We start from the raw sequence: 11,178 nt of genomic DNA on the forward strand, positions 1-11,178 counted from the left end.
TAGCCTTCGAAAGGTTTAAGTAGACTTAGGAGAGTTAAATAAGGTGTTGTTTTCGATAATTTTGGTTGATAGTCCTATCATGGCGTTTTCTTTGGTGAGTTTCGGTGTTAGTTCGGATTTGAATCTTGCACCACTTTTGTTAAAAGTAGTTTTTGTGAGCGTGTCAAATGTTTCCTTTGTGATTGTTTGACCCGCGTTTACTACCTCAATTAAATTTTGGGGTTATTTAGAAGTGAAAATAAGTATTCCACTCCTTTTTTGTTGTTGAGCATGCAGAAATGCTAGCTGTTATGATAGCCTGTATCTGTCATCAGTAATGGTTTACAGTGAGGTAGGGGTCCGTTAATATAGTTGCCATTGATTGGGCTTGTCAGATTTAATCATTGGCTGCTTTGTTGTTCAATTTAACAGCATGCGTGGCAAATTAACTTATAGGCTTATTGTTCACCATTAATTTCCTTACAGGCTTATTCTACTTAATTTCAAATCTTATGGCATCATACGGTTTTGCTAACTGAACCTAAAATGGTGTGGAAAGGGGGTAAGGGAAGAATCAGGCCTATGTTTTTACTATTTCTGTGATGCATGTCTGTTTTGTTCTGACAGAGTGAGAATCCCAGACTTCTTAACTGCCTGGATTCTGATATTCCAGCCCTGTCTACATGCAGCAATGCAGACACGTTCTCCAGGATGAACACCATGCTGGGAAACTCGCTGGATCTGAGCGGGGTTTGCACAACACCCACTGCCAAATGCAAGCGAGACCCTTTTAATGGTAAACCCTAATTTGTGTACGAAGAGATGCACTTTTTAATTGAGAGGTAGAATGAACAACAAATGCAAGCAGACAATTCCTTTATATATGTGCAGGCACAATAACAATAGAGTTTTTCCACTTCTCACGTTAATGTGCATCTGCTGCATTGCTGTTTGCACCTTCAGCTTTGGCCCTGCATTCAAGCATCATGTGCACAGGGAATCATTACAGCACCGGTCATGCGATGTCATGAAAGCGAGACAGAGGATGCTGAATCAGGGCTGGAGCAAGCAGTTGGATGTGGTCCAGCTCCGCATGAGAAGCCCAGATTGCTCATTCTTCAGCTACTTAGCCAATAGCAACTGTCCTGTGATTCACTGGAGTTATTTTGTCTCTTAGCCTGCAGCTAGTGGCAAACTCTCTCTCCCTGCCACCTCGAGTGTCTGAGACCGAGGTGGGAGGGGGTGCTGCCTCTTTGCAGGAGAATTTGTCAGGAATGCTCGGTGGTGTGGCATCAGAGGACGCCAGCGACTGATGTCATTAGCAAGGGGCTGTGAGGGCAGCAGCGCCTGGGTCACATGCAGGGTGGGTTGTCTCTGCAGAGACCGCTGCTCCTGTGCAGTTTAGCCAGGCGGAGGGAGGCGAGCTGTGATTTATCAGTCTAGGGAGCCAATGCTTTCTCGAATGTGCATGCCTTTTATTCCCACTGCTGATGCAGAGTCACCAAAAAGTGTTTTTGTTTCTGGACTCTGATAATAGGTCGCCCCGACTCTGACTTGTCTGCGGTCCGGAGCAGGATGCTCTTTCCCAGCGGTGGCCAGGACTCATCCAGGGGTCTGCCTGACATCAATAACTGGGGTCTGGGCCTACAGTCCCTCAGCCTGTCTGACTGGGAGAGACCGTGGAGCAGCCATGACACGGATCCCTCTGCACAGACCAACACAGCCTCACGTGAGTGGAATGAATAACATAACGCAACCGTATGATAATATTGACACCATTTTACACAAATGTTTAAGCAATGCTGTTTATGTAATATTTATTCAAAATAAATGTTGTTTTCAGTAGGCTCTGGTTTTATAACTACATTTTCTTTCTGGAATCTCTTTCTGGGTCTATGGCCTTGTCCTGACTAGAGCATGTTTAAACCGTTCTCCCTTGGCCTGTAACAGTGAGTCAGAGCCTTTTGTTGATAGTCACAGATTCTCGGCCTGCCTCATGCACTGGTAATTCTCATTAGTAGTGCTGCAATAGGAGCTGTTCTTTTCAGCTGTTCTTGTTTGAGTCTTGGATTATTATTTTTTTTTTTTTTTGATGGTTTGGCAAGCAATACAAAAATCTATACTTTGGTTTTCCTTATTACTTTGGGGCGATATTTTTAGTGTTACTGCATGTAATTTTTAAACTTTTTTTTTTAATTTTATTTTAAATTTTTTTTCCCCAGTGCAAGGGATTTTGGGGACTCCCAGCCATCTCTCCAACAAGCCCCCGAGATACTCTGAGCCTTCCATTGGTGCCACAGACTTCCTAGAAAAATTTCCCAGCATGGCACGCTTGAACTCTCAATCTTTCCTGGACTCTCACTCCATTAGCCCTGTGGACTCGGAGACCAGCGGCTTCAGCTCTGGTTCTGATCACCTCTCAGACCTGCTGGTAAGTGTTTTGAGATCATGTTCTGTGTGGTTTGGTTTCTGCCAAGGCTTTTTTTTTTTTTTCTCTAACCACAATAATAGAGGGCTTTTTATTTTCTCACAATTGCGTTTGTTTGGGAAATTTAAGCATTACGAAGTGACTTTCTAGCAGCTATTTGGGTGATTTATACAATCTAAATCTTTACCACAATACAAGCCATTTTCAATAGAGTAACTGTCTAAAAGTAGTTTTGTTTGTATACAGAGCTGTTACTAATTGAAATGAAACCAAATCCTGTATATCTCATTGTTTAAATTTACATTAGGGCTGGATTCACAATACTCTGAATAAGCTGTAACTGCAATTTTCCTCTTTCTAAATCCCCCCCCCAATTGTAAATAACGGCTTTTTTTTTTTTTTTCTCTAACCACAATAATAGAGGGCTTTTTATTTTCTCACAATTGCGTTTGTTTGGGAAATTTAAGCATTACGAAGTGACTTTCTAGCAGCTATTTGGGTGATTTATACAATCTAAATCTTTACCACAATACAAGCCATTTTCAATAGAGTAACTGTCTAAAAGTAGTTTTGTTTGTATACAGAGCTGTTACTAATTGAAATGAAACCAAATCCTGTATATCTCATTGTTTAAATTTACATTAGGGCTGGATTCACAATACTCTGAATAAGCTGTAACTGCAATTTTCCTCTTTCTAAATCCCCCCCCCAATTGTAAATAACCTCCACCTTGTCTTGAATAGTTAGGGTAACTTTCAAATTACCTTGGATAAGATGAGCTGTTTACCAAATTTATTGGGTTCCAAATATTGTTCCAAATGTTAATTTGTGGGCAGCCCAAATTTCTTAACTTTCTGAAGATGGCCCCAGACTTTGACAACCGGTTATTTACTTAAGACAGCTGATTGTATTTGCAGTAGGTTTTACGTTTACTCATTTAGCTGACATTTTAATCCTGAGTGGCTCAAATTTCTATTAATGTCTTGTGTTCTTTGCATATTCTAAGTCTTATTGTGAAGGATTCATGCCTTTAACTTTGCGTGTTTTTTTTTTTTTTTTTTTTTTTTAATAAACCCTTGCAGTGGGTAATCATGACTGATTCAAGTTTCACTCAAATGGCGGCTGCACTAAATACAATATAGGCAGGTCTCAATTGAGTATCATTTACCATTATATTTTGTCCAGCCCTAAAACCATTAAGACTGACACAGCAGTTTCACTTTCTTTAAAGCTGCTATTGAATGTAGTGTTATCAAAAGTGCTATATAAATTTGGCTTGACTATCAATTCAAACAGCAGAGTGTCGAATGGTGTTTTAATGAGGCTAGTTTTAAAAGTAGCTCTCTGTGGTCCTTGAATGTTCTTATTGGCAACGCTAACTCTTCTCCCTCTCCCTCTCCTGCAGTCTTCTTTGAGGATCTCGCCATCTGTGCCCTTCCTTATGTCTAGTATGCAAAGGGATCCTCTCAAGCTAGCTCTGGGTTCTCGGATGGACCTCTGCAGCTCCCCTCTTACCCCGCCACCCAGTGCCACCCCAAGCGGTGGTCTGTCCCACCGCTGGCCTGGTGCCTCCATCTGGCCCAACTGGGACCTAATGAAGACCCCTGAGAGCCCCTTCAGCATTGAAAGAGAGGCCTGGCTTCACAGACAGGCAGCCTGTATGGCCTATTGCATGCTACTGTAGAGCATTAATTAATAGGCTATCCCCCACCCCTTCACCCTCCCACCGAAACCTCTGAATGTCCGTTAACACTTCCATTTAACAGATTTGTGCAACCCTGTTGCTGCTGTTCACTGTACTGTTTTTCATCAGTACATAATGCAGGTGTGTTGCTTTTGTTGTGCTCATCTTGTAAATTTGTGCTCCACAGCCATTAATGAAGCTACCTTCACATGGAGTGGGCAGCTGCCCCCCAGACACTACCAAAATCCCATTTATTCCTGCAAGGTGTTTTTAGGAGGAGTTCCCTGGGACATCACTGAAGGTAGAAAAACTGATTTTATACAACAGATACGTGAAATGGTAGTCTGCTGTAAGTTGGAAAGGGTTTTTTTTTTTTTTTAAATGACCGTGCTTAGAATAGATTACTGGCCTACTAATTGAAGAATATTGAAATTTCAAATGACTACAACTTGATTTGAATGTCTAGTATGTGTGCCATGTTTTCGCATGGTCTATTCCTGTTGGAGGTGTGGCATCTTCTTGAATATTTTTTTTTTTTTTTTTTTTTTTTTTTAAATGCAAAAAAATGCTAATTGACTATTTTGTGCCATTTGCTTTCAGTTCTCCACATTTTTACTGTGCTGTTTATCTGATACTGGTTTTCACAATTTACACTGCCGTTTTAAAAGTTTGCGTGTGGTCTGTAAGAGTCTGTAAGTTCAGCAATGCTAATTGACTATTTTGTGCCATTTGCTTTCAGTTCTCCACATTTTTACTGTGCTGTTTATCTGATACTGGTTTTCACAATTTACACTGCCGTTTTAAAAGTTTGCGTGTGGTCTGTAAGAGTCTGTAAGTTCAGCAAGGATGCATTAACTTGATCAAGAGACCGTAAAAGCATTTGTTACAGGAGGTTTACGTATTTTTTTTATTTTTTTTTTAACTTTCTGTTCAGAGTATTGGGAGAACTACGTATTATGTTTTCCACAATTTTAGGCAGCACACGTTTTCAACGTAGATAATGTTTAAGCAGTAAATGGTTTCTGAAGGGTCATGTGACACTAAAGTTTGGAGTAATGGCTGCTAAAAGCTCAGTTTAGCCATAAACTGGAATAAATTGCCATTTTCAGGCACAAAACGGGTCTCTTGGAAGAACTCTTGGTTCATTGCCATATATATATATATATATCTATCTATCTATCTATCTATCTATCTATCTATCTATCTATCTATCTATCTATCTATCTTCTATATCTATCATCTATCTATCTATCTATATATCTATATATCATCTATCTATCTATCTATCTATCTATCTATCTATCTATCATCTATCTATCTATCTATCTATCTCTTCTAGACTAATGGCTTCTCTGTTTTTGTCCCCAGCTGGTTTGATAAACACTTTTAAATGCTATGGCCCTCTCAGTGTGGAGTGGCCAGGTAAGGATGGCAAGCACCCTCGCTGCCCTCCGAAAGGTAATATGCCCAAAGGTAATGCTGAAAGGGTAGGAAACTTTTATTACAGCACTGTTGTGGGATGGTGTGGCTCATGGCACTCAACTGCTTGGTGACTATAAGAACCCTTCATACACATGGTGGTATTTGTTTCTGGGAATTTAAGTTTTTATTTTTTATTTTTTTTAAAACTCTTTGCAAGATGTTCATACCCTAGTTAGCTGTGCAGTCTACAGTTATGGAGATGGCTGTGGGCCAGTTAAATTGAGTAACGTTTTGGCCATGTTTTGTTTTTTTGTTTTTTTTTTCCTCCCTTTTATTGCTCCCCAGGTTATGTGTACTTGGTGTTTGAATCGGACAAGTCTGTGCGTGCCCTGCTGCAGGACTGCACTGAGGACCTGCTCCATCCTGAGGGCTACAGCGAGTATTACTTCAAAATGTCCAGCAGAAGGATGCGCTGCAAAGATGTAAGATGGGCTTTAGGAGTGGATTTTGTAGCATCTGTTACAGTTGCAGTTTATTTTTATTTTTTTCTGGTACATTTTAACATAAGGCTGTTATACATAAATGATTATTGCAACTTTTGTATGGGTACCTGTTGCTGGTGCCTGATGCATGTTATTTGTGTAATCGGATGGTAAAAAGATTGTTCCTTAAAGGGGTCATATGATGCGTTTTTTTTTGTTTTTTTTTCCTTTCTCTTTGGAGTGTTACAAGCACTTGGTGCATAAAGAAGATCTGTAAAGTTGCAAAGACTAAAGTCTCTCTTTGGATTTGAGATTCTTTATAAAAGTTAAGCGTCAACCACGCCTACCTAAAATGGCTCATTCTAACATGCCCCCACATGTCTGCGTCACTGTGGAAATATTAGCATAATGCCGCCCAAATGTTCAGGAACAGCAGTAGTGTTGATGCAGCCATGTCAGGGAGTCGCTGTGTATTTCAGTGCGAAAGCAAAAGCACTTTATTTGGCCTTCCGGAAGTAGATGCAATTAGGAATCATTGGTTAAGGTTTATTTACAACAAAACAGCACAACCCAGATGTTTGAATTTGTGCATCGCATTTTATGGACGCCAGTTGTTTTTTTTTTTTTAAAACTGTTCTGTGGTCAGACGAATCAAAATTTGAAGTTCTTTTTGGAAAACTGGGACGCCATGTCATCCGGACTAAAGAGGACAAGGACAACCCAAGTTGTTATCAGCGCTCAGTTCAGAAGCCTGCATCTCTGATGGTATGGGGTTGCATGAGTGCGTGTGGCATGGGCAGCTTACACATCTGGAAAGGCACCATCAATGCTGAAAGGTATATCCAAGTTCTAGAACAACATATGCTCCCATCCAGACGTCGTCTCTTTCAGGGAAGACCTTGCATTTTCCAACATGACAATGCCAGACCACATACTGCATCAATTACAACATCATGGCTGCGTAGAAGAAGGATCCGGGTACTGAAATGGCCAGCCTGCAGTCCAGATCTTTCACCCATAGAAAACATTTGGCGCATCATAAAGAGGAAGATGCGACAAAGAAGACCTAAGACAGTTGAGCAACTAGAAGCCTGTATTAGACAAGAATGGGACAACATTCCTATTCCTAAACTTGAGCAACTTGTCTCCTCAGTCCCCAGACGTTTGCAGACTGTTATAAAAAGAAGAGGGGATGCCACACAGTGGTAAACATGGCCTTGTCCCAACTTTTTTGAGATGTGTTGATGCCATGAAATTTAAAATCAACTTATTTTTCCCTTAAAATGATACATTTTCTCAGTTTAAACATTTGATATGTCATCTATGTTGTATTCTGAATAAAATATTGAAATTTGAAACTTCCACATTGCATTCTGTTTTTATTCACAATTTGTACAGTGTCCCAACTTTTTTGGAATCGGGTTTGTACTTTGAAAGCCGATGCTCGCGATTATGGTAAGGGGCGTTACATTTCCAACACGTGCTTGTGGTGTTTTGCCAATCAGCAGACTGCGCTTGTCAAAGGAGGGGGCTTTGTTGAAAATGATGTGTTTGAGAGAGGTGGGGCATAGAGGACCTACAATGTACAGTATTAGAAAAATGTGTTTTTTGAACATTAAAGCATGTCAACATTGTTACACCAAATACACAAAATAATTCTTTACCTTGGGTGGTTTCAGACAGTAACTATGTGAGTTGCCCCTCTCAAAGGCTGGACCCTAGGAACACTGTGTTTGTAGGAGCCCTGCATGGCATGCTCAACGCTGAGGCCTTGGCCAGCATCATGAATGATCTGTTCGGAGGTGTTGTGTATGCGGGCATCGACACAGACAAGCACAAGTACCCCATTGGTGAGGTTGTTTTATTTATTTATTTTTTTTTAAATCCAGGTTGAACTAACTTATTTTTATACTGGAGTTTATTTACTTGGTTTAAAAAAATTCTTTTTTTTTTTTTTCTCTCTCTCCCAGGATCTGGACGTGTAACCTTTAACAACCAGCGCAGTTATCTGAAAGCTGTGAGTGCTGCATTTGTTGAGATAAAGACGCCCAAATTTACAAAGAAGGTAAAGTGGAACTTTGAAACCCAGTGTTTTACACCATTATGGTGTTTCACATACTGAGTCTATATGGTAATTTGAGTTTAGTTGGCACTACATTTAGTCACATTTGCTAATGTCTGCCTGGCAGTGTGATTACACTCTCTTGTATGCCACTCTGTACATTTTTCTTTATGGGAACGTTCTTCCTTTAGGTTCAGATTGACCCATACCTGGAGGATGCCATCTGTCAATCATGCAGTCGTGAGCCTGGGCCATTCTTTTGCAGGGACAAGGTGAGGTTATTTTATTTTTCCCCCTTAAACTTCTCTTTCTGAACTCTGTGCGTGTCCCTGTTCATAAGTACATTAATGTGTACCATATAATGAACTTCTCTTCCCCAGACCTGCTTCAAATACTTCTGTCGCTCCTGCTGGCATAGGCAGCACTCCATGGACATCCTCAGTAACCACCGCCCTCTGATGCGCAACCAGAAGAAGCGGGACGCCAACTGAAACCACGCATGGCAGCACGATGCCTCAGCCTGGATGTCCATTGCGCCTGCTCCCCTTGGGGAACCGCTCAAGAGTTGGCCCCCCTTCAAAAGTCCCTCCCAGGAGTTGGGGCATGGGGAAACACTGTAGAAAGTTCACTGTTGCACTTTCTTTTTAGTTTGGCTTGTTCACTTTGGCACGGTACACAGTGAGATGGGTTAGCTGGGGCCCATGGATGGGAAGACCCAGAGTTTTGAACTAAGTTGAGATTCAGGCCATGGGTTGAAGGTGTGTTTTTGTTTTTGTTTTTTTTTAAATATAGGTTGCTATTTTGTTTTGGTAAATCATTCTAAAGTCTCATTGTTTAACAGAAGGAAGCCATACAGTGCCTTTAATTGGTTTTCCCTTTCCACACTAGCTGCTTTTTTTTTTTTTTTTTTAAATGGCCCTTTTTTTGCTATTTTTTTTTGACACAGACAAGCACAAGTACCCCATTGGTGAGGTTGTTTTATTTATTTATTTTTTTTTAAATCCAGGTTGAACTAACTTATTTTTATACTGGAGTTTATTTACTTGGTTTAAAAAAATTCTTTTTTTTTTTTTTTCTCTCTCTCCCAGGATCTGGACGTGTAACCTTTAACAACCAGCGCAGTTATCTGAAAGCTGTGAGTGCTGCATTTGTTGAGATAAAGACGCCCAAATTTACAAAGAAGGTAAAGTGGAACTTTGAAACCCAGTGTTTTACACCATTATGGTGTTTCACATACTGAGTCTATATGGTAATTTGAGTTTAGTTGGCACTACATTTAGTCACATTTGCTAATGTCTGCCTGGCAGTGTGATTACACTCTCTTGTATGCCACTCTGTACATTTTTCTTTATGGGAACGTTCTTCCTTTAGGTTCAGATTGACCCATACCTGGAGGATGCCATCTGTCAATCATGCAGTCGTGAGCCTGGGCCATTCTTTTGCAGGGACAAGGTGAGGTTATTTTATTTTTCCCCCTTAAACTTCTCTTTCTGAACTCTGTGCGTGTCCCTGTTCATAAGTACATTAATGTGTACCATATAATGAACTTCTCTTCCCCAGACCTGCTTCAAATACTTCTGTCGCTCCTGCTGGCATAGGCAGCACTCCATGGACATCCTCAGTAACCACCGCCCTCTGATGCGCAACCAGAAGAAGCGGGACGCCAACTGAAACCACGCATGGCAGCACGATGCCTCAGCCTGGATGTCCATTGCGCCTGCTCCCCTTGGGGAACCGCTCAAGAGTTGGCCCCCCTTCAAAAGTCCCTCCCAGGAGTTGGGGCATGGGGAAACACTGTAGAAAGTTCACTGTTGCACTTTCTTTTTAGTTTGGCTTGTTCACTTTGGCACGGTACACAGTGAGATGGGTTAGCTGGGGCCCATGGATGGGAAGACCCAGAGTTTTGAACTAAGTTGAGATTCAGGCCATGGGTTGAAGGTGTGTTTTTGTTTTTGTTTTTTTTTAAATATAGGTTGCTATTTTGTTTTGGTAAATCATTCTAAAGTCTCATTGTTTAACAGAAGGAAGCCATACAGTGCCTTTAATTGGTTTTCCCTTTCCACACTAGCTGCTTTTTTTTTTTTTTTTTTTTAAATGGCACTTTTTTTGCTAATTTTTTTTGAGATGCAACTACAAAAGCCTGGTTTTCATCATGACATTTTTCACCGTTTTAGTTTTCATACATTTTTACATGAAACAGTTTTAAGGTATGGCATGGAAAAGGTTGAATTGCAATCTACCTGGCGGATTTTTAATTTTGCGCAAATCTTTTTTTTTTTTTTTTTCCCTCCATGTTTTTGGAGTTTTTTGCCTTATCAGTGTTCTGTTTGGTAGAACAAGAGGTTTGCAGATAACCCTGCAGATCTAATTGCCAATCCAGATCAATTTCAGTGCGTGCCTCCACTAGGCGTTGCTTTTACTGCTCTCGATCAGATTTCAAACCAACTTGATATATTAATCCTGAAATGAGAATGGCCATCGACTGCACGTAGTTTTATCGCACTTTTTAATTTGCACTTTGTAAAGGGGTAGGTTTTTAAATCACTTATGTTGTACATCAGCAGGTGTTGTGGGTGTGAGCCCAAATGGCTGCTTGTTGAATTTAAAACCGCAGATTTCCCTTGAATGTACCAAGAGCCTTAGCAGACTAAATGCAAATGTCACTTTAATCATCCTCTGCTGAATGTCTGAATGGATAACATTACTTTCAGAACTAAAACGGTCTTCTCTTCTCACCATATTCATTCCATGCAGAGCTATTTCTCGAGCTCCTCTGTCATTCTACCTCGTTGTCTGCCAAGTTTGCTTACAAAGGTGAAGTTTGAATTTTTGACTGGGCACAATAAAGGTGTTTAAGCATTACTCATGCTGTGTGACTAGGTTTCTTTAAAAGGCCTGTGTATGCGTGTGTATATTTGGGGAAAAAAAAAAATACATTTATAGCTATGCAAGTACATCAATAGTGTTCTGTACCTTTTTTTTTTTTTCTTTTTTTTTCTTTTTTTTTTTAACGCAATTTACTATTATAATAGTTTTGCCGTTTAAAGGGGTCATATGATGGGATTTTCAATTTTTTCTTTTCTCTTTGGAGTTACAAGCTCTTTTGGTGCATAAAGATCTG

At 40.3% G+C, this 11,178-nt stretch overlaps 2 protein-coding genes across 2 annotated transcripts; both read left to right on the plus strand.

Moving 5' to 3' along the window:
• Nucleotides 1-9: 9 nt before the first annotated feature.
• cpeb1b (cytoplasmic polyadenylation element binding protein 1b) lies at nt 10-8,932 on the plus strand. The gene is made up of 12 exons (XM_016497105.1): nt 10-94; nt 607-775; nt 1,517-1,708; nt 2,202-2,410; nt 3,813-4,065; nt 4,279-4,392; nt 5,460-5,564; nt 5,859-5,993; nt 7,645-7,845; nt 7,966-8,060; nt 8,249-8,329; nt 8,438-8,932. The coding sequence occupies exons 1-12, from the start codon at nt 80-82 to the stop codon at nt 8,546-8,548; spliced, it is 1,680 nt and encodes a 559-aa protein (XP_016352591.1). The 5' UTR covers nt 10-79; the 3' UTR covers nt 8,549-8,932.
• Nucleotides 8,933-8,967: 35 nt separating this feature from the next.
• Nucleotides 8,968-10,919, plus strand: LOC107696652 (cytoplasmic polyadenylation element-binding protein 1-like). Its single transcript, XM_016497104.1, has 4 exons — nt 8,968-9,024; nt 9,146-9,240; nt 9,429-9,509; nt 9,618-10,919. The coding sequence occupies exons 1-4, from the start codon at nt 8,970-8,972 to the stop codon at nt 9,726-9,728; spliced, it is 342 nt and encodes a 113-aa protein (XP_016352590.1). The 5' UTR covers nt 8,968-8,969; the 3' UTR covers nt 9,729-10,919.
• Nucleotides 10,920-11,178: the final 259 nt, after the last annotated feature.

This window comes from Sinocyclocheilus anshuiensis, unplaced genomic scaffold, assembly GCF_001515605.1.
Source record: "Sinocyclocheilus anshuiensis isolate Anshui unplaced genomic scaffold, SAMN03320099.WGS_v1.1 scaffold502, whole genome shotgun sequence".
NCBI classification, from domain to species: domain Eukaryota; kingdom Metazoa; phylum Chordata; class Actinopteri; order Cypriniformes; family Cyprinidae; genus Sinocyclocheilus; species Sinocyclocheilus anshuiensis.

Bases quoted from the DNA above. Each gene is read 5' to 3' on its own strand.
- cpeb1b (XM_016497105.1), top strand. The intron at 4,066-4,278 runs GTATGGCCTATT...TGTGCTCCACAG, and splicing joins GCTTCACAGACAGGCAGCCT to CCATTAATGAAGCTACCTTC. The intron at 7,846-7,965 runs GTGAGGTTGTTT...TCTCTCTCCCAG, and splicing joins CAAGCACAAGTACCCCATTG to GATCTGGACGTGTAACCTTT.
- LOC107696652 (XM_016497104.1), top strand. From the start codon at position 8,970: ATGGCCCTTTTTTTGCTATTTTTTTTTGACACAGACAAGCACAAGTAC. The intron at 9,025-9,145 runs GTGAGGTTGTTT...TCTCTCTCCCAG, and splicing joins CAAGCACAAGTACCCCATTG to GATCTGGACGTGTAACCTTT. The intron at 9,510-9,617 runs GTGAGGTTATTT...TCTCTTCCCCAG, and splicing joins CATTCTTTTGCAGGGACAAG to ACCTGCTTCAAATACTTCTG.